Source organism: Pantherophis guttatus, chromosome 1, assembly GCF_059756535.1.
Source record: "Pantherophis guttatus breed Tessera chromosome 1, ASM5975653v1, whole genome shotgun sequence".
Classification (NCBI taxonomy): Eukaryota; Metazoa; Chordata; class Lepidosauria; order Squamata; family Colubridae; genus Pantherophis; species Pantherophis guttatus.
In genome coordinates this window covers 67,001,394-67,024,654 of record NC_142063.1, presented here as the reverse complement: position 1 = coordinate 67,024,654, position 23,261 = coordinate 67,001,394, and the positions used below count along the sequence as shown (strand labels likewise).

Below are 23,261 nucleotides of genomic sequence, written 5' to 3'. Positions count from 1 at the left end.
ATCAAATACCTTCCCTTCTCTTTTTTCTGTAGATTTCATCTCTAATCTCTTCGAAGGAGAACTCCTCTACTCCAGCATAGACTCTCTCTTTACAATACATGGGCTGTTCTTTCTTTTCCTGACCATCTTGATGATGGCTTTGCACACGATGTAGTGGATCCTCCTCTTTTCCAGGTTTTCGGGCACTTAATACACAGTTAATGCTGGACTCTATTTTATGAGGAGTCCTGAAAGAATCATGGAACAAAGAGAGGATGGACCAAGTACAAATAATCAAGGAATTAGGAAAACTAATTTGTCATAAAAGAAAAGGTACATAAAAAAACCCTTCAGTCTCTAATGAAAAACAATTGTTACAAAAATTTATAAGGTAAATTACATGGTATTTTTTCCCAGAAAAATAAAAGTAACAGCAAGCAGCTTTGGAGGAGATGGTGGAGGGAACGTAGGTGTAATTTACAAACTGGCTTCCACTTTGAAAACCTATGCTCCAAATTTGAGCAAACTTAACTTCACCATAATTCCAGTTATCATTACATTTGGAGTTTTAAAAAAATCTCTCCCATTTATTCCAAAGGTAAAGAAAACACATGTGAAAAAAAATGGAGTTGACATAAGCTGATGCTTCACAAGAGAACAGAGAAGGCCTTGATTTTAAAAAGGCCTGCTTTTGCATTTACTCTGAAATTATTATTTTTGTCCCCATAAAGCCTCCACTAATTGTAGTTTGTATGAAGGGAACTTTCTGCAACTATATACCAATGTCTTCCACAGAAGAGGTGTTCAAACCTTTTAGGACTGCATTTCCCCCACCCCTATTCCTCAGCTTGTAACATGGTAGAGTTATTGATGTTCTAGATTATTACCCATATTTGCCAATAATAATATTCAGAGCACCCAACTGATTTTATATTATAGGTACAACTACAGGCCAAATTTTCCAATAGGAAATTTGTTTTGCTATTTACAACTACTGATTTTGCAAGCAATTAAAACTTCAAACAATATTATTCATATAGAATCCTAACACAATCACGCTCATCCTTTCCCAGATGAGGACTACTTTATTCAGCAAATAATATATCCAGATAAACATACAACAGTAATTCTAAGCAGTACAAATAATCAGAAAGATTATTAATGCAGTAGAATAGCTAGGAACAAAACTAACCTGCTAAAATGTTTCTTAAACTGTCTATCATTCCTTACAGGCAGTTCCACCAAAAACACATACAAATGGTAACAGCTCACTACTGAAGGAATCAGTTACATCTCATAAGATAAGTAAGTAAGGGTAAGTAAATATTTACTGCAAATTGCTCTATTCCTAACTATTTCAGGGCAAAATTACATTCACTGGTTTTTTAGTTTCATTCCTTGAGGCTGGAAGAAAAAGTATTAAAATATCTAGGCAATTTATTCTTTGATGTAGAAATTGGAAGACGATTTTTGTTCTTTGGGATTACACAAAATAAAATAGTCTTCTCAAAGGAAGACAGTTCCCATATGGATTACTTTATTCTCATATTTCTTGAGTAAAATGACAGAATAGCAGAACCCATTAGAGCAAATTTATAAGAGTACTTTTTTTCCCCTTACTCAGTTATTTAATAGTCTATGGCTGAAATCTTACATGGCCTGCTGCTGTGCAGTCTCTTCCACATATGGAGTAAAGCTGGGGGTTGCAGCAAAAGCCGTAACACTGGAATCCGTATTGGTTCGAGGACGCTAAAACAAAAGAAAACAATTTTTATCTTAATACATCAACTGATGGTCCATGTTTGATTTGTAGATATTTTATCTATAGTCTGATTAATAGACAGTTGCTGTAAACAAAGCAAAAATGTACTTATGTCATATCTGCAAAGTAATACAAATAAGCAGAAAACATTCCTAATACCTTGAAAATTTGTGAAGCCTAAATATAGTTAAGGGGAGAAGGTTTAGAAGAAGCCTTTCTAAAGACAGTGCCAAGATAACAATGAATCCTTAAGAATAGGTTGCTTTTCCCCCCCTGAAGAATACATCAAGTTGTTTTATATTGACACACTATATATTTCAACAGCATTAAGCGGTTTTCCTATTTCTTACCCTGCCTGTAGTCCAAGGACCTGCTTTCAATTCATTCTCCTTTGATTTTGTGGGTGGAGGAGCAACCCAAGGCTGTGGTGTAAGTACTGGAAGATCAGGTGTAGAATCTGCAACTTTGTTTTCATCAAACACAGAAAAAGTGGGACGAACTGATGCTTGCTGAGATGGTGGGTATTGTAATCTCTGTCCTTGGCTTGGGACTGCAACACATCATTGCATAATTAAGTATCAATGTTTCATAAAAAATTGGCAAATGATAATAGCATAATAACAACTTACCTTTTACAGCATTTCCTACACGGCTAATTGGGGCTTTTATGATTTTCTTTCCTCTCCCCTTCAGTTCTGCCAGTGTGGTTCTCTGTGGTTCAGAAACAGTACTGTCCAACTGCTCCTCATCACAATCATTTTCTAGCTCTTCCAAAACCTGTCGAGACACACGGGCTTGGAACTCCCTACAAACAGAAATAGCAAGACTTCAGCTATCATTCCTGCCTTTTTGCTTCCTAATGAAGCAGAGTGTCTGAATCCAAAATAATCCATTAAGGAGATTTTTTTTTTTTTTTTTTTGTAACGAAGTACCTCCACTAAATTCTTCCCAGTGCAGCCATGTAATTATCATTCCTATCCAAAGTCCGGTAGCATTTTAGTGAACTAAATTATTAAAATGCATAAACTTTGTGAGCTGCAGCTCACTGCATCAGGGGCATACAATGGCTACTGTGTGATTAAATTGGGTCGAAGTTTTGGAGGGGAGGAAGAGAGGTTGATTATGCAGTTGCAGGTTACACGTAAAACAGATTATAAATACTTTACAAATTAACTACTGCAATGGGCTAAGAAAAATTGTTTTCAATTAATTTTCTGTAAAGTCAAGCAATCATCTCTCAATTTTCATCAATTACCTGTGGTGGGACAATAATTTATCCAAAGGCTCTGCTTTACAAAGGATCCCTTCCTGGAATATCACATCAGCTTTCTTGTAATTCTCTCTTGTCTCCAGTTCTTCTGCCCAAGTAATGTAAAGTTGTGCTAGTGAAGTGCCTATCGCCTGGCTATGCAGGTAGCTATAAAGATCCAAAGGTTCACTGCAACAGTTCCCCTAAAAAATAGAGACAAGAAAAAAAATGTTCATATTATAAACTATTTTTCAAAGAGGAACTCAGAATTCAGTAACTTGAAACTCCATATAGCTCTACGTCAAGCCCTTATACCTGCAGATAAAATCGATATTACAATAATTCAGAAAACTATTCAGAAAGATGTTTTGTAATAGATGCAGACCAAAACATTTTTACTCTGAGAAGTGGTTTCAGGTGATAATGGGGCAGGAGCATGAAACAAAGCTAAGAGGTTTATTTGGCTATGGAACATGTAAAAAGAAAAGAAGGACTTGGAAAATCAGAGATCAGTGAGTTGATGGAAGATGCCTTGCTGGGACATTGATGGCTGAGGTAAAGAACACTGGAGGGCACACAAGACATACAGAGGATGGAATTGGGAAGTGACATGTCACCACTTTGCTCTACTCAGGTCACACACCCTCTCCAATCTTGTTTTGGCTGAAACCCAGTACACCAAAATTCTGAGTTTTGATTCTATTGAATCATGCCTGATCTGAAATGGTTTGGCACAATTTTCTGAACACGAAGGTTTCATACTTAAAACAGATTTCTCTTTTGTACACATTCTCACTGAAGTGAAACAGAATCTCTGTCTTAATAAATAGCCAAAAATCAAGTTTTCCTTCTCTAAAATCTCTAAATTTGAGTTTTCTGGGCCCTAGATTTGTCTTTATTTTGGGGCTTGGATTCCATAATAGATGCATTACCATGCATTTCTGCATCTTGCTTGTGTTCTCTCAGTTTACAAGGATTGAAACAGATGAACAAATGAATTATTAAATAGTAGATACAGACATGGGGTCCATTTTAGTTGCCTTGAAATATTATCTAGCAAAGGTATTTCTGTTCTTTAGAAACACTCCTTACTACTCAGGCCAAGTAATCATTTTTTTCTTACTTCATTCTAATTACTTGTCTAACCATGTTATCTATTTTATGTAGTTCTAAACTAATATCATGACACTGAGAATGAAGTATGTGGTCAAGTTATTAGGGAATGTGGTTGATTACCTTTCCTTTTGTGCTTATTACATCTAATAGGGATGGAATTTCTGATTACACCCAGGACTTATAAATTTATTGTCTATTTTAGTCTTAAAAGTTTAACATTGTAATCCACTTTAATACATCTCCTCTCTGGCTAAACTCCTTCAGTAGATTGTTAACCAATTTCAGATATGTTTGAATAAAACTCATGTAGCTAAATCAATTCTAGTCAGGCATCAGGCTTATTTTGGGACAAAACAATATTGTGTTGGTGATCTACTGAGAAATGGTCAGGGAAAGCACTGATCCAATGGTCTGTGGTCTTTTGATTAAAAAGAAAATCTGTTAAGGTATGTATACATATGCTCAGTTTAGATTTAGTCTGGTCTTCTAAAATGTTTGTTGTAATGCTGTGATTTTGTTAAGGGGAGAAGATTAAGCATGATTTGGTAAACTATTCAGACTTCCAACACATTACAAATTAGTGTAGTACTGCTGCTCTATGAACACATAAATGGGGACAATTCCCATAAAGAATGTTTATGTGAAAATATTGCTGTTCACAGCACATGACATGGTATCGTATCTAAATAAAGTTTGCCAATGAACTGGGCACAAAATAATATAGTATTACTCACAAATTTAAGCCAAAGGCTAAGATAACGGGGATCTTGGTAATATCTCTGCTGTTCATTCAACGCTTGAATAGCTCTCTCCAAAACCGCAGAAAGATTGCCCTCTTTACCTCCTTGAGGAAAGGTCTGTTCTGTCCATTTGATGTACCTAGTGATATTGAAAATAATTATTAACACAAGGGAAAAAAGAATAACTAGATTTGAAAATTATGTTTTTTCATATTTCACTTACAAAAGTTAAGCATACCTGTCCCAGATGTCCAATGGATCATCCCCACAGTAAAAGCGAATTTCAGATTCAAATGCCCTGAAATTATAATCAAATGAATACCTTTTACATTATCTATTATTTTACATTACATATTATTTTAATTGTTGATTTTTCTAATAATGCTGTGTTGGTTTATTGTAACCTGCTGTCTAGATATAGTAAATAGATGTCTAAAGAGCTAGAAAAATTATTTTCAAATTAAAATAGCATGCAAATTTCAGATTTTCAGGGAACAGGGTGTATATTTGACATGCTATAAACTGGAAAATTCCTACCAAGAATACAGTGATGGTAAATGAAAAGTATAGTTGTACATGCTTAAAAATTATTTTGAAATTACACCCAATTTAAACTTTCAACACAGAGAAAACAAACCTACTAGGCACCATATATATGTCCAGAATTGTTTAATCATGAAATATATATTCACAGCAGGAACCGTATTAAACACCCAGCTATTCTATTTGTATGTAAAATAAAACCATGTCTTATTTTAAAGCAAGAATTGTAAATGTGATGCATACGGTAATGAGATAAATGACTGTCGCACTCACCTCTTTTGCTGCTGAATAACTGTGTGAGTAGAAACATCTTGCTGAGCCAAAACTCCTTGCAAAGTAGTCATTATTCGCCCCTGCCTCAGAGGCTGCACATTTTCTTTGCTCAATTCCCATTCATTTCCATCGGAAGCCATGGTAATTTGTATTGGCCTATTATTCAATAATACACAGACAGATCCCAAAGGTAAGTGCTGAAAGATGGGCAATCATAACATGTGTAAAAAACAAAAGGGGGAGAGTGAAAGATAACCTCTTCAGGGTTTTATAACTATCATTACACCAGAAATCCTGACATCACTTTTACAAATGACTCCTCTTTGGGAGAAAACTCCATTTCTTAAAAAAATAAAACAACTTTACATAAGTTGTATGTATGTATGTATGCATGTTGTAACTTTGCACAAGGATTAAAAGAGCCTGGTATAATGGTCTATCTTAATGGTTTTAGCTTCTCCGGCTTCACGTGTTCCTGTGAACTATTGCTGCAATTAATTCAATATTTCTTTTCAAGAAGTTAACTTCGTAATTAAAGTTGCGCAAATGCTGCACGGAGCGGAGAGAGATCATTTTAATTCTCTCCCCCCCCAGCCCCCCCCGCGGAAACCCTACCATTATAACACACAGGCAAACACGCGCAACTCTCCTTCACCTGTTTTGGCCCAACACAACCCAGGACAGAGCCTCCAAACGTTCATCCGCCACAGCCGGAACGCATTGACCAAATTCCCCAAGCCTGCTCGGTCCCTTCCTCCACCGTCGGTGTTCAAATATTAACCGCCACCAACCGCAGCAACTCCTTCGGTCTCATTGGCTCCTTCCTTGTCGTCTCTGATTGGACAGGACATGAAAACAGACAGGCTTCCGCCGGCTGGCGTAGAACGTGGTGGACTTAACTCTCCGTGGGCGGGGCGGCGCTTTCTTAAGGCTGGGACCGCTGTAATTAATTCACGTCCCGCTAGGCGGCGATAAGACTATGATTGAATAAATAAGAGATTTTAGTTGTAGACTCACTTTGTCCCAGATGGCCAAGGAATCGCAGATTTCGGCCATACAAGTAAACGGCTCTCCTATATTTATCCTCCCTTGTCTAAATTGTGGGGTTCCGTCAGTTTGCTAGGAGGAGGTAAATTGATAGACGCTGTTACTACACTATGGCTCAGTCAGACCCTGCAACACATGATCGCACGGCTTTAATCCAATGGTGAAATCCAATTTTTTTTACTACCGGTTTTGTGGGCGTGGTGTGGCTTGGTGGGCGTGGCAGGGGAAAGATACTGCAAAATCTCCATTCCCACCCCACTCCAGGGAAAGGATACTGCAAAATCCCCATTCCCTCCCCACTCCTGGGGGAAGGATATTGCAAAATCTCCATTCCCACCCCACTCTGGGACCAGCCAGAGGTAGTATTTGCCGGTTCTCCGAACTACTCAAAATTTCCGCTACCGATTCTCCAGAGCCTGTCAAAACCTGCTGGATTTCACCCCTGCTTTAATCAATAAAAAATATCTTCAAAAATTAAATTCAGACACATGCAGGCCTCCTTTAAGGCCCTAACCCTTCTGACATATTGCAAAAGTTGATTATTTAAAATGGAAAAATAGCAATTTCTTCAAAAAAAATGTATCTGGACTTCACAGTTTGCTCTAGTTACATAAGTAGTTTGTAAAATTCAAACTCTTATTATTAATTATTACTATTATTAAATCCTTATTGTCAGTTCACAATATATGTACAATGAGATTGGTTGAGCTCCCTCAGTGCCCCTCCCAACACAATACATCTCAGTGAAGACAGAAAAAAACCTAACCCAATAAATCATTAACAAAACATCCAGTCCTATTGCACCAGTGGGAACATGTTACCTGTTGCACCGGCCCCGCAAGTCCATCGTACTACATAGTTATTATGTTATTTCGCATTCAGGAATCTGACAGCCCATGGATAAAAACTGTTCTTCAGCTGTTTGTGTAGCTGGCTCTGCTGGCTATGTTCACTGTTTAGGAATGAATCTGGGATGATTCTATGCAGGGGTGAAATCCAATTTTTTTTACTATTGGTTCTGTGGGCATGGCTTGGTGGGCATCGTGTGGCTTGGGGGCATGGCAGGGGAAGAATACTGCAAAATCTCCATTCCCACCGCATTCCAGGGGAAGGATACTGCAAAATCCCCATTCCCTCCCCACTCCTGGGGGAAGGATTGCAAAATCTCCATTCCCATCCCACTCTGGGGCCAGCCAGAGGTGGTATTTGCCGGTTCTCTGAATTACTCAAAATTTCCTCTACTGGTTCTCCAGAACCTGTCAGAACCTGCTAGATTTCACCCCTGATTCTATGCCTATTTTTTAAAAAAAATTGCAAAGGAGAATATTAATCATTTGCAAAAACTTTGGAATTAAAAGTTATATATTGAAGAAAGTTAACACTCATCCCTCTTAGAAGAATGAAATATTCTAGGAAATATTAAAAAGGCAGAATATTATAGTTCCCTAGATGAGGAAAGGAGAAACATGTTTCTAAAGACAAATCAGCTCCCTGCAGCTCCCTGTCCCCCACTTCAGTTCCAAGGTGATGGGATTAAGACATGGCCCTCAGGACATGATAGGATTAGCCCTCTACACATCTAAGAGCAGGGTTCACTGCACTGCGAAATCACCTAAGGACATAAGATCAGCCCACAGCTTAACCACACTTATCTCAGACAAACTCCTAGGATTGGCACATGACCCCTACAGCAACCAATGGGATACCTGCCCTTACACAGGAACAGGAAGCTCCAAGGTGGGGCCCATGAGAGGGTATAAATATCTCGCTCTATCTCCCTCCCTCCCCCCTCCCCCTCCCCTGCCTCCCTCCCCTCCCCCTCCCCTGCCCCTCCCCCTCCCCCTCCCCTGCCTTCCTCCCCCTTCCTCCCCTATGCTCAACTGCCCAGGAACTCAAACCATGTGGTCCTGTTCACCATTACACCATCTTTCCCAGTGGTGGGTTGCCCCCAGTTCGGATCAGTTCTATAGAACCGGTAGTAAAACTGGCTGGAGGCTCCACCCACTGACCCGGACATCATCAGAAGCGAACTGCACATGCGCAGAAGAGTGTGTGCAAGCAAAGCCCGCGCATGCGCAGGCATGATGCAGACTGGTAGTAAAGGTAAGTAGAACCCACCCCTGATCTTTCAGCCTCCATGTTTCCAGTGACTTCCTCCCCACTTGAAACTGAACTCAGATGGACATTTCTTCCAACAATATGAACAAATGAATAAGGTCCTTAATATGTTTATGAAATTAAGATGAAACTCTTTCTTTTACAAGAATGGGAAAATTGCTTGAAATGAAAAGTAAGATATTATTTTAATAAATATCTTGCTTCTGACCCTCAACCTTTGCAGGCAATCCAGAAGGATACCGAAAGCCGCTAAGAGATACAGATACAATTTGATTGAACAAAACATGACTTTGTATGTTGTGCAATGCGTCCATAGAGACGTAATACTGAAAAGAAATGTATATTAATATCTCATCAGTAACATCACCAGTGTACTGATTGTGCATTAAGTAAATGCTTAAGAAATGCTGAAGCTGGTGGGTCAGGTAATGGAGCAAACATCTTTATTCTATTTTCTTTTATATTTTATAATTTGGCCAGTAGGGGCTGCTGTTAAGATATGAAACTTTTTTAAAACCAGCTCTGTTCTGCAACTGAGGTACTGCAAGATCTTTTCTTGCTAAATAGTTGAATCCTGGTTTTAAAACTATAATGCTTGTGTTACTTGGTATTTCTTACTGATATACTTATATACTTTCATGAACACGTATCCTTACCACCGTAGCTGATGTAAGTAGTATCAGAATGCAAATTTTTAAACTGAAATGCAATCATAGTAGCTTTTTATACATTGACCAAGAATGATTACCTCTCCATTTTATCTTTTTAACCATGGCTCCTGTTAAGTGATACATCTCTGGGAAGCTTCCCCATTCTGCAAATAGTTACTGTTACCTCTGTTACTGTACATTTGTTTAATTAATTGCTCATTTTGTTTCCAGACTGTAGTATTAGCCCAATGTGCTTAAGGTATGCATGAGTGCTTAAAAGGTGATAAGCCTCTGAAGGATGATTCTGTCAGTTTAATTTATTTATATGACTTAGGTACATGATCCCCTATTAATTGCAGCTATTGCTATCTAAGTGTGACTTAATGTAATGTTGTTTCCAGGCCTCTTTAACTGTGCCAATACTAGACCATTACTGTAATTTAGATCTTAGCCTGTATCATCCTTCAATAATAAAATAGTAACATGAAGTCTTAAAAGATGAGTATTTATCTTAGACACAAACAAACTGAAGTCTGGTCTTTCAGTTAGCCTGAAAGTCATCTGCAAGAAAACATTAAAAACTGTAGAATTTACAGTTAGTGAAGAACAAGATATATATGCCATCAAAACCTGAAACAAAAAAACAAATAAATAAAAACCCAATAAAGAAGAATTTGTTCATAGAGGATGTTTGGAATGACACACCCACAAGTACGCCAAACCCATGTACATTACAACATTAATAATATTCCTTGTCACTTGGGGGGGGGATTCTAATTTAACAGTAGCTAAGCAAGCATTTGGCTGATAAGATGATTGGGCAATCTGTGATACCTGAACTCCTTTTTGTAGTTCTGCAAAATAATAATAATAATTGATCTAATAATCCATTGCTGGAACTTGTCTTTTCTTGCTATCTCAGCTTCATCTCATATTAAAGAGAGTGAAGGGTGGGTAGGATTCCCCCCCCCATTAGATGGTGATATTCTGTAGGAAGGAAAGGTAACACCCTGGTATTTAAGATGCTTTGTACCTAGGATAGCATGTATATTGACAGTGTTTACCCATTGCACTAAATCATGATTTGTTAATATAGTTTGCATAATAACAATTGGCTCAGTTCTCAACATGCTATTATAAAAGCCACATCTAAACAATGGTAAGTATGTTCATATAGCAATCAAAGCCATAAGCAAATAAACTATATTATGACATAAATGTGCGAATCTTCTCTATCAAAAGATTTCAAAGTATGTTCTAAGAAAGTAATCCTGTTTTTGAATATATGTTTATATCTTTGGTTTCTACTCCATATCACATTGAGTGTCAAGCTGAATAGTTTTATAAGTACCGTATTTTTCGGAGTATAAGACAGACCTACCTTTTTTGGGGAGGAAAACAAGAAAAAAAATCTGCCTCTACCTCTGCATCCCAGCAATTTGCCTCATTGCAGCAAACAGACTGCTTTAGTTTCATTTTTATTTTCAGCACAGCCTGATTAGTACAAGAAAAAAAAAATCTGCCTCCCAGCAATTTGCCTCCTTGCTGCAAGCAGCGGAGGCCTGTGTGGCAATAGGCAATGGCAATCCCTGCAGCCTGAAACAGCTGAGGGTCGGTAGACCGATCCAACCGACAATCAACTGCTTGTGTTAATCAGGCTGTGCTGAAGCTGAAACAGGTTGTTTGGTGCTTGCTGCAAGGAGGTAAATTGCTGGGAGACAGAGACCAAAGGGTGGGGGGCAGCGGGTAGGCAGGGCTACATTCGATGTATAAGACGCACCCAAATTTTCACCCTCTTTTGGGGGGGGAAAAGTGCGTCTTATATTCCGAAAAATATGTTAGTTAGTTTTTAGGTAAGTTATGTGCCATACAGATGAATGATCAACTGGTGATTATATGCACATATACTTACCATCTTGAATTGCTTTTAGTAATAAACAAGCAGCTCTTCTAAAAATGTACCTATAATCCTTTTGAACCTTTCTATCCATCTTACTAGTTATCTGTTCTCAACCATGCCAAGTATATTAATTTTTCTAGTCCAGTCTCTAACATCACAGACCCAGGGTATATTAATTTCTACTTGCTGATCATTACCTCAGTGCCAGAGTCAGCTTTTATTTGTTTGTAATCTGGTTGATTTTTCTTAATATCATTTCTAACCAATCTCTTGCTGGTCACATCTACCCGACCCACTAGAGTGGGGAGGCAAGGAATTTTGTGGGTCCCGTCCAGAGGTGGATTTCAGCAGGTTCTGATCAGTTCTGGAGAACCGGTAGCGGGAATTTTGAGTAGTTTGGAGAACCGGTAAATACCACTGGCCCCATCCCCATCTATTCTCTGCCTCCCGAGTCCTAGTTGATCAGGAGGAAAAGGGGATTTTGCAGTAACCGTTCCCTGGAGTGGGGAGAGAATGAAGATTTTACAGTATCCTTCCCCTGGAGTGGGGTGGGAATGGAGATTTTACAGTATTCTTCCCTGCCATGCCTACCAAGCCACGCCCACAGAACCAGTAGTAACAAAATTTGAAACCCACCACACTGGTCTCATTGCCTAAGGAGATATATCTGGTAGCATCCAGAAGAAGGGCCTTCTCTGTGGTGGCTTCTTCTCTCTGGAACATCATCCCCCAGGAGATTAGACTGGCCCCCACTCTAACACTCTTTCGGAAGGCCCTGAAGATGTGGTTCTGCCGGCGGGCCTGGGGAACCCAGAGTGGGATGGAGCACATTAAGTGCATTATACTCTAGTATGAATGTGTATTGTTGCCGGGGTGGGGGGTTATTATTTTATTATTTTTCTTTTTATTCTTTTTATTTCTTTTATATAGTGTTTTTTTATCCTTGTAAGCTGCCATGTGCGAGTAGCAATATCAATAGCATAGACTTATATACCGCTTTACAGTGCTTTACAGCCCTCTCTAAGCGGTTTACAGAATCAGCATATTGCCCCCAACAATTTGGGTCCTCATTTTACCCACCTCGGAAGGATGGAAGGCTGAGTCAACCTTGAGCCTGGTGAGATTTGAACTGCCAAACTGCAGTCAGCTGGCAGTCATCAGAAGTAGCCTGCAATACTGTACTCTAACCATTGCACCACCGTGGCTCATAAAGTAGGCAGCAATATACTTTTTCTAAATAAAGAAATAAACCAGTATTTATTTAGTAGAATATTTCAGTATTCTACTTTTCGCAGCCATGGAATACCACTGGAAAAGCAGTACTTTAACAATCCTGATCTTTCTTATCACTGAAATATCTTCATTTCTCCAGCACATCGATTTTTAAAAGTAGAAAATAACGTCTACCATCTTAACTTGTTCACTGAAAGCTGTAAATTTGCTATATGATATTATATATATTTGGCTTCTTAATATTTAACATTAGTCCCGATTTTTTCACTTTCCATTTTTACTTTCATAATGAACTCTTCTAAATTATTTCATCTTCAAGTGATGAAGCAATATCTCCAACTGTATGATTGATTCTGCTCTTGATTCCTGATATCAACTCTTCCCTTGATGTAAGCTCCAATTCATTATATGTTTTCTTGGGAGTAACTTTTGTTGAACAAAATACCCATTATTTATTTCTGAATAAAAATTATAAGATTGTGCTCCAGAGTAGCAAGAACCCAAATTGCTCTAAGGTTTTGAAGGATTATCTTAAAACACAAACTTAAAAAAAACCCCTGGCAAAAGAAACTATTTTGGAAATAGATGGTGTTAAATAGGGAGATAATTGACTCTGACCTTCCATCCATCAACACTGGTGTCTATCAGGAGTACCTTTTCTATATGTTCTGGCTTCCCAAGGGACCAAGCAGCTCCATTCTTTGTTCTCTATTCAATGTTGGGATGAGATGCTTTATCTGTGATCAGGGGGGAGTTAATTACATGGACGATGTGCCTGCAATGTAAATAACATCTGCTGGCTCAATAACTGAATATCGTCAGTAATAAATGGACCAGTATGTTTATATAGTCATAGATCACTACGACTATATAATGACTTATGACCATAGTGATTACAGATAATGGTATGGACATAATATAGGGCATATACTCTTGTTACCTGAAACACAAGATTCTATAATGTTTGCACGGAATGCATATGGATGAATCAAAGATACCCACTAGGATCTTCTTTCTTTAAATGGAGTAGACAGCTATTGTAATTCTAATTAGGAAGCCATTATTTGCTGGGGTAAACAATACTTCAGCATATAAGCCTCTTCCAAGAGGGTTGTCGACTTTATGTAATTTCTGTTAAGGTGGTCAGGTACCACTCAGCACAGCACGCAATGGCTAGATGAGATGAGATTTTAAAAGGCCAAGATCAAATGGCTGGTTTTTGTTACTGGTTTCCAGACAGCTGAGACAGAGTTCTGATATAACTGTGATGTGCATCCTAGAAAGCTTTACAACTGACATTTGTCATTGAGAAGCCACTAAATAAACCATTTACTCCTTATACAGCAGTGTAGTACAGATGCTGAAAGATCAGCTATCATCTTTTGACTGACATCACTAATTGCAATGATCTCTATCATTTGGGACTGCAGACTACTTACTATAATCTTTTCCATACAATCGTCTTTGAGAAAAGAAAATTACCACCACAGTGACTAAAGTAAGTTTATTATTTTCTTCTAGTTTTTTTTATTTCAAGCTTCTGGCCAACAAAACCATGCTTCTTCTAACACTTATAAAACAGGAATCCTTTTATTTTAAGGAAGTGATTAAATTGGTAAAATTACCTGGTAGGATATGGGCAATGGAGCAGGGATGGGTTCCAAATCCCGTTGCAACCAGTTCGCTCGTGTGTGCGCGCACGCATGCACACATGCACGGCGCTTATGCCAGTGGCTGCTGGTTCACACTGGTACCAGTTTGCTTCTGCCAGTTGCTACCGGTAGCCGGTTGCTACCAGTTCGCCCCAGATTGGGCGAACCTGTAGCGGTGGCGGAAGGCTCCATCCACCTGCCCGGACGCTTCTGCACAGAAACATCCAGGCAGGTGGGCGGAGCCTCCCGCCACCGCTACTGGTTCACCAGATTCGGTGCGAACCGGTAGCAACCCACCACTGCAATGGAGCATGGCTTTAATCACAAATTTATCACCTGCAATATGTAGAACCCTGTTTCCTCCCTAAAATTGTTATCAATTATAATAGTTAATAGGAAATGAGAACTTATCAAATAGATGGAAAGTTGTATTTAATTAATTGAAAAAAATTATATTCCTGCTTTGCTGATGATAAATTAATGCTGTTAATCAATAAATCAATTAATTAAAACAAAAATAGTTTGGTCTTGCCTTACTGCTTTTTAAAAGTATAGCAGTGGGCACAAACTGATCAGACAAGGACAACTGTATCCTGAAAATGATTGAGCTCACAATGGTTTCACATAAACTATGACAGGTGCAAAAAAAACCAACAGGCTTTATGACTGAGCTGCCATGTATAGGTAGTCCTTGTGACCAAGATGCATGTCCCTGACTGGATCTGAGAAACTCAACACTTTTCTTCAGAGGGCATTTTGTCAGTGGCGTTAAAAAAAGTGGTGCCCCCTTTTGAAAATACTCTTTCTGGATCCAGTAATTCTTCCCAGTCTTCAATCTTTTCTCAGGATGGACTGGAGATACCATGAAGATCTTTCCTTCTTCATACTGATGATTGGTAGTAAGAATGTGGATGGGGCAGAATAAGGTTAAACTCTAGTAAGAGCTTTCAGGCCTTTATCCTGATCCTTAATGTATCACAGTATTCCTGTACCTCTAGTACTGTTTCTTGACAGGGAAGTGCTACCTCTGAAAAAGTGCTCTGTGACTTGGAGGTCCTCCTGAACTCATAACTTCTATCAGGATGAGACTGTGGCCCAAAGGACCCTTGCCCAGCTTTGACCGGTGTGCCGTTACAGTCTTAGCTAAGGTGTAAGAATTAGGCTAAGGACATATGTTTTTGCCAGCCTAAGACTATTACAATGCTCAGTGGTGTATTAACCATTAAGCAGACTAAGACTAAGCTTAGGGGACCAGGCCCAAAGGGGGCACCACAAAGTTGAGAAAGAAAAAAAAAACAATGAAGATTTGTACAGTATGTACAAAGGAGGGGGGCACTAAGATTTGTCACTGCTTAGTGCACCAGTGAGCCTTAATCTGCCACTGACAATGCTCCATACATGGGTCTATAATACAGTACTGCATTGGAAAATACTATTATTCCAGAGTAGATCCGTTCTGAGTTCTCATCAGCAACACATCACATTTGTATTCTGTGCCCTACCCTGGTTTCCATTTGCTTTCCAGGTACAATTTAAAGTGCTGGTTTTAACCTACGAAATCTTCCATGGCTTGGTACATAGATTTCCAGGACTACATTCTCCAAATTCTTTTCTGTTGAATTTCCTGGTCAGTAAGATCATTCAAGAGACATTTCTACCATTATTTCAGATATAAAAGAGCACAGAGATGACCTTGCAGAAAATATGTTTCAACCAGGGGTGGGTTCTAAATTTTTTTACTACCGGTTCTGTGGGCGTGGCTTATTTTGTGGGTGTGGCTTGATGGTCATGTGACAATTATTTAGGATTTAGCAGAGGTACTGGTCTACCAGGCTTTTAACTGCTTCCAGAGCTGTACTGATCTACCCATTTATTTTTTGCAGGCACTGATCTACTCATGTATTTTTGCAGGCACTGATCTACTCATGTATTTTTACAGGCACTGGTCTACCCATTTATTTTTTCAGGCACTGATCTACTCATGTATTTTTGCAGGCATTGGTCTACTCATTTGTTTTCTTTTAACACTGATCAGCTGTAGGGCGGCCCTTTGAAGCCCCACGGCAAGAGTTTAAACAGTTTTTTTCCCTCTAGCCATCAGCTGGGACTCAGGAGGCAGCAATAGATTGGGGGTGGGGCCAAATAAAAGGTAAGAATAACACGGGGGGGACGTGGGGGGAGGGGGGGAGGTCGCCGGGGTGGGGGGGGCGAACCGGTTCGGTGACGTCATATCGTCACCACTACCAGCCCGGGAGAACCAGGCCGAACCGGGAGGAACCCACCACTGGTTTCGACCATTAATAAAATCCGAGTTTAGCTCAGAAAAAAGAGAACATGAGAAAGAAACTAAAGATTGTCCCATCTTGATTCTGCTTGGTACTAAGAGATAGGGAAGGGGGAACACCTATATCAATAAAATAGAATTCTAGTATTTCTTTTGCTGCCTGTTTCCTGACCTAACCTATCTTGAACGGCTGACACCACTTCTAAGAAGTTTCAAAATCTAATACCAGGTTTACTTCAGCTGGAACTAGCTATCATTGACACCAGGCTTATCCCCCTCCCTGACAACATTCAGGAAAATAATCAAAGATGTATAAGCTGTTGTTATTTCTCCATAATATATGGACCCATCAGGGGATTTCGTTGTTGCTGTTGTTTCATATTTTAAATGTCTTAAATATTGATATTCATATTAAATATGAATATTTTAATATTGTATTTTTTACATCCTTTCACCATAGATACTTTTTGGTTCTGCTGTAAATAGAGTCAGTTTTGCTATAGAAGCAGTCCTCACTCAATGATTTTAATTTTAATCGGGTTTTAAATATGGGTTTTTAATATGGTTTTATAAGGGTTTTAGAATGGGAATTTTAAATTCGGCCAAAATTGAATTATTTATTTTAATATGGTTTTTAAATTTGCCTTGTATATTGTTTTATTATGGCTGTTCACCGCCCTGAGTCCTTCGGGAGAAGGGCGGTATAAAAATATAATAAAATCTAAATCTAAATCTAAATGACCATTAAGTTGCAACAGCCACTGGATCCCCAAAGTTGCAGCCATTGCAGAACCCATGCAGTCACATGATCAAAATTTGGGCACTTGGCAGCCTGTCCTCACTTACAACCTCAGGAACACTTTTAACTCCCTCCTACCTACTTATCTCCTCCCAGCCTGTCCTTTTGACCACCCTCACTCCACTGCGTCTGCTAACCCTACCATCCTGTGCTCCGCTTGCCTGCGGCCCTAATATTGGTAGCTGACCTTCACTGTCTTCTTCCTCCTGCAGCTAATGAGGCACATTTCGCCTAGCCCTTCGTGAGGCAGTTACTGGCTGTGCCAGGCTGAATGTAGCCTTGTCCAAATCTCACACGACTTTCTTATGAGGTTTTGAAGCCTTCCAAAACCTAGTGAGAAAGTTGTATGTGATTTGGACAAGGTCACGTGTCATTTGAACGAGTGAGTGAACAGCAGAGCCAGCAGAGCACAGGTTGGTAGGGCCGGCAGGGGTCTATGGCCTCCTGGAAAACTAAAAAAGTGCAGGTCTGCTGGATAATCAGATAGGAGCAGCCATAGAAAAGGCATGCTTCTGAGGTCCAGCTAGATGATAAAATTTCAGAGAAGGAACCTGTGTCAGGGCATTGATTAATCCCATGTTTGGCTCTGGGACAAATCACCCTGGTTAGAGGATGGATCGAGGCTTATTCCTTGTTGCAATATTCTGAAAAGAAACGCGAAGAAAAGTTCTCTAATAAAACTCATTTATTTATTATAAAGAAAATAAAACACCTCACTAACTAAGAAAAGATAATTGTTACATTTTAAAAATAATTCGGGCCAGTTGCTTTCCAGCAACCGGCACTGTGGCAAGAGAACAAAGGAAAGAGTGTGTGAAGGAATGTGAAAAAATGCGGACATGCGTAGTAACTTTTGATAACAATTCTTGGCAAGGTGCGGAAAGTCAGATAGTCCAGAAATATGAAGCTCAGCTGGTAAATAAAATAACGCAGTGACAACCTGGAAGTGCTTACCTATCTGATCTGGTAAGATGGTCAGACAATAAGGATCATTGCAATAGTTGTGAGTTACATTTCTTTAAATATTTCCTTTTAGGTGTTTCCATAATGTTGTTGTTTGGGACAAAATGTGATAAAATTTGCAGCGCTAATAGCCTTGTGAGCAGTGGCCATAGAAATGATCTTCCACAATAAAAGAAATAACTAAAAGAAGAATTGGATGCACAGATGTTATTCATAGAATTTATTAATTGTAAACATGACTGCAGAAAGGGCTTATTTCATGCTGGATATATATTTATTTGGGTTTACATGGCACATGGAGCCAAAGCCAAAACAAATACACACAACACATTATGGCTTAGCACAATGTACAGGTAGCCTTCGACTTAATGACCACAACTGTGTCCAAAATTGCTGTTGCTAAGTAAGACAATTGTTAAGTAAGTTTTGCCCCATTTTATGACCTTTCTTGCCACAGTTGTTAAGTGAGTCACTGCAGTTCTTAAGTTAGTAACATGGTTGTTAAGCGAATCTGGCTTCCCGATTGACTTTGTCAGAAGGTTGCAAAACGTGATCACATAGCGCCGGGACACTGCAACCGTCATAAATATGAACCAGGTGCCAAGTGTCCGAATTTTGATCACATGATCATGGGGATGCTGCAATGGTTGTAAGTGCGAAAAATGGTCATAAGTCACTTTTTCAGTGCCAAACTAACTTAAAATGGTCACTAAACAGATAGTTGTAAGACAAGCACTACCTGTATCAGCTCAGTCATTTTTTTTAATCCCACCCTTATTATTTTCATAAGTAACTCAAGGTGGCAAACATATCTAATATTCTTTCCTCCTCCTATTTTTACACAACAACCCTGTGAGGTGGGTTGGGCTGAGAGAGAGTGACTGGTCCAAAATCCTCCAAGCTGGCTTTCATGCCAGCACTAGAACTCAGACTCTCCTGGTTTCTACCCTGATGTTTTAACCACTAGACCAAACTGTCTATAGATCCAGTTATAACGTCGTATGTGTTTCTCAAAATGTCATCTGTGAGATGCTGGGTATGCAAACAGCAGTTCAGTTACTTTTCTTGAAAAGCTGTTCTATAGCAACTGAACAATTATTTCATGAATTGTATCTTTAACTTCTCTACTATTGGAATCTTGGCCTGGATTTTTCAAAGGCCAGCTCTTGATTGCCCTAGCGATTACTGAACAATTGTTTTGTGAGTTTGTATTTAAACTTTGGACTTGTGCCTGGTTTTGAAATGCAATACACTTGTGCACTGAATGCAGGTTCCTCCTTTCTTGATTTCCCTTTACTTCCACCCCACCCACCCCCTTTCTCCCCTGCCTCCATCTCCAGTGTCACTATTCCTCAGCAGACTGAGACTACAAAGCTTTGAGCCAACAACTTCTCTATTACTTCTCAGGTAACTCAGTTCTACTGATCAGATGCAGTCTTAAGAAAGCCTAATAATGTGGTGTGCATTCCAGATTCCACTTCAATAATTCACACTAGGATTGTACTTCAGTATCTTTCACTCAGATAGCTCTTATCTTGCTTTACTTTGTTGCTTCTGTTTTAAATGATTTGATGCACACCAAACATAGTGAAGGATTTTAAGAAGGATTTGGTTTCTCCTTCATTTTAGACATCAGTTGGATATGCTTCCTAACTATAACTGCCTAACTTTAGCTAGGTATGCCAATAAATACATTGCTATCTTCTCAAGGAGACCCAGTTTGGTGTACGGTTAAGGTACCAGGCTAGAAACCAGGAGACTCTGAATTGTAGTCCCATCCTAGACACAAAGCCAGCTGTGTGGCTTTAGGCCACTCACTTTCTCTCAGCCTTAGGATGGTGGCAATGCAGGGGTGAAATGCTCCTGGTTCGGACCGGATCACCCGATCCGGTAGCGATGGCGGCGGATGGTTCGGAGAACCGGTAGCAAAAATCCCTGTGCCCCCCACCCCATGCCCAGCTGAGCCGCACGATCATCAGAGGCTTTTTAAAAAAACTTTTAAAAGCATTTTTCTACAACTTCTTCCACCGAAAAAATGCTTTTAAAAGTAAAAAAAAAAAAGCCTCTGATGATCGCACGGCTCAGCTGGAATCGTCAGAGGCTTTTCAAAGCATTTTTTTCTGCAACCTCTTCCGGGGAAGAGGTGGTTTAAAAAATGCTTTGAAAAGCCTCTGCCAATCAAGCAACACAGCTGGGATCGTCAGAGCCTTTTCAAAGCATTTTTTAACCACCTCTTCTGCTGAAGAGGTTGAGAAAAAAATGCTTTAAAAGTCTCTCTGATGATCCCAGCTGAGTTGCCTGATCATCAGATAGGCTTTTAAAAAAAATCTGACGATCAGACAAAGTAAAAAAAAAAAGTTGGCCACGCCTACCCAGTCACATTACCCCACCACCACCAAGCCACGCCCACAGAACCAGTAGTAACAAATTTTACATTTCACCCCTGTGGCAATGGCAAAAGATCTCTGAAAAATCTTGCCGATAAAGCTGCAAGGTTTGTCCAGGCAGTTGCCAGGAGTCAACACTGACTCCAAGTATTCCTCCCCTCAAATAAATAAATAAAATAAATCTTATAGTAGGTTGTCTGCTTCTCCAACACCAATAAAGCAAATGTAAGAGACTTCTGGAGGAGAGAATGTAATTCAGCACAATGCATGATAAAATGGAAGCCAACATTCCAGTTAGAATAGATGGTCCTGCCCTAGTAACTAGGTGCCAAACATAAAGGGCTTTATAGGGTAAAAGCAGGACTTCAAATACCCCAAAGCCAACTGACAGTCAGTGCAAAGCCTATCAAACTGGTGTTATGAACACTCAGGCTCCTGTATCTTGAACCAGTTGTAGTTTCCAAATGAACTTTATAGGCAATACCACAGAGAGAATACAATAGTCTAATCTGTGGCTGTAATCACTGTTGGCTGGATTCCCACATTATAGTAAGCAGTAAAGAGTAATAGTGTTGGAAGGAACCTTGGAAGTCTTCTGGTCCAACTCTCCTGCTCAAGCAGGAGACCCTAAACCATTCTGGTCAAATGGCTGACCAATCTCTTCTTAAAAATCTCCAGCATCCGTAACCTCTGGAGACAATTGATTGTTCTCACTGTTGGGAAATTTCTCCTTAGTTCTAGGCTGGATCTCTCTGATAATTTTCCATTCTTGTTTTGCTTTCAGGTGCTTTGGAGAATAAGCTGACCTCCTCCTCTCTGTGGCAGCCCCTCACATATTGGAAGTCTGCTATCAAGTCACCTTTAGTCCTTCTTTTTGTTAGACTAGACATAATTTCTGCAATTGTTCATATGTTTTATCCTCCATTCCCCTATCTTTGTTGCTCTTCTCTGCACTCTTTCTAGAGTCTCAACATCCTTTTGTATCAGGGTAATCAAAACTGGATGCAGTATTCCAAGTGTTGTCTCACCTGTGCAGTAAAAAGTGGTACTAGCTCTTCATGTGATCTTGATACTATCCTGTTGATGCAGTCTAGGACGGCATTTGCTTTTTTTGGCAGCTATAACACACTACTGGCTCATACTTAAGTGGTAATCCACTAGGACTCTCCATCCCTCTCACACTTACTGAGGTTGAGCCATGCTTGGCTGTAAAGTATGGAATACAAATATAATATTAACTATGCACATATGGTGTTAATCCAACATCAGTCTATCAATATTATAGTTTGGTTTAACATGCAAGCCAGGTTATTGCCTAATAACCAACAGAACTTCAAGATGTCTGGTAGGCATTTTCCAGACTTACCTAGATATGCAAACTCCTAAATCATACATAAACCAGCAGTGATCTGTTTTGCAAATTTTATGTTTCTTGTTGCTCTGGAAAACATTGTGGAAATTTCAGCTGGGGCGGAAGGCTGCCGTTTGATCAGAATAGAATTGACCTACTTTAGGAAGCTTCTGGCTCATAAAAAGAGGGAGAAGTAAATCCTTTAATTTATATAAAGTAGAGAGTCCTCCTTAGGAATGCTTTGTTTCCTATGGTCATCAATTCCATCTTGTTCAAGTTTAGCTGCAGTATATTAGTGCGCTCAAACAATCATTGAGGCTAACAATCAACATTCCCAGTGTGATCATTATTTATTTATTTATTTATTACATGTATTTATATGCCGCCATTCTCCCGAAGGACTCAGGGCGGCGAACACAAGTTAAGAAACAAGTACAATAAAATCATAATTTAATCCAAATAATTAGTAGTAAATAATAAAGCCTGGAATCAGTCTCAGCCTATTTGTTTGAAAAGCCAAGTCTTCAAGTCCTGACGGAAGGAGCGGAGCTCAGGAGCCGTCCGGAGCTTAGTAGGTAATTCATTCCAGAGGGTGGGAGCACCCACAGAGAACGCCCTACCCCTGGGCACAGCAAGGTGACATTGGCTCGCCGTCGGAACCCCGAGGAGAGCGGCCCTATGTGAGCGAACAGGATGGTGAGAGGCAGGCAGGAGAAGGTCATGCAAATATTAAAAATATTAAAGAAAATTATCCTGGGTAATCAAAATATATCGATGGTGCGTTATTCAAAAATTCTTAATGGCTGTATCCAAAGCAGCCTCAGATAAAACTGTCCTAAAGAAGGATTTTTAAAAAAACTGTGATCCATAATGTCACAATTTTATCTAACTTAAATCAATCCTGTGTATATTAACTCCATAAATAAATTCTACTAGCACAGTGCACAGGATTCAGTCTTAAAGAACCAAGAGGGGATTTTTCCTGTGTTTTAAAATGAAAACCCAGTAAATTTTGAATATGCATAAATCAAGTTAAAATATGTAAGTTGGCAATCAGCCGTAAGAAAACTTTGATTATTCATTTCCAGTCATATATCTTACTGTGATTGGACTTAATTGCAATTTAATGCATACTATGTATCACTTTTGCATGAATATCTCGTGCTGGTCACTCATGCGGTAGAAGATTATACTATAAAATCCACTCTTGAATGA

At 39.3% G+C, this 23,261-nt stretch overlaps 1 protein-coding gene and 1 long non-coding RNA gene across 3 annotated transcripts in view; one reads left to right on the top strand and one right to left on the bottom strand.

Annotated features, from left to right (window-relative positions):
* BUB1B (BUB1 mitotic checkpoint serine/threonine kinase B) overlaps positions 1-6,719 on the bottom strand; it is a 26,936-nt gene extending 20,217 nt beyond the window's left edge. Inside the window, exons 1-9 of one of the 2 annotated variants that reach the window (XM_087875584.1) lie at positions 6,318-6,719; positions 5,663-5,859; positions 5,085-5,144; positions 4,841-4,985; positions 2,997-3,193; positions 2,371-2,546; positions 2,092-2,291; positions 1,634-1,728; positions 10-227 (exon numbers count right to left, since the gene is read on the bottom strand). In XM_087875584.1, the coding sequence (XP_087731710.1) occupies positions 10-227; positions 1,634-1,728; positions 2,092-2,291; positions 2,371-2,546; positions 2,997-3,193; positions 4,841-4,985; positions 5,085-5,144; positions 5,663-5,802 (1,231 nt within the window). In that variant the 5' untranslated portion in view covers positions 5,803-5,859; positions 6,318-6,719. The remainder of the gene's footprint in view (positions 1-9; positions 228-1,633; positions 1,729-2,091; positions 2,292-2,370; positions 2,547-2,996; positions 3,194-4,840; positions 4,986-5,084; positions 5,145-5,662; positions 5,860-6,317) is intronic. The other variant, XM_034417879.2, reaches the window with a different exon arrangement.
* LOC117665697 (uncharacterized) lies at positions 6,590-23,261 on the top strand. Its single transcript, XR_004591431.3, has 3 exons — positions 6,590-6,791; positions 13,955-14,108; positions 21,480-23,261. It is a non-coding gene; the product is annotated as an uncharacterized LOC117665697 (long non-coding RNA).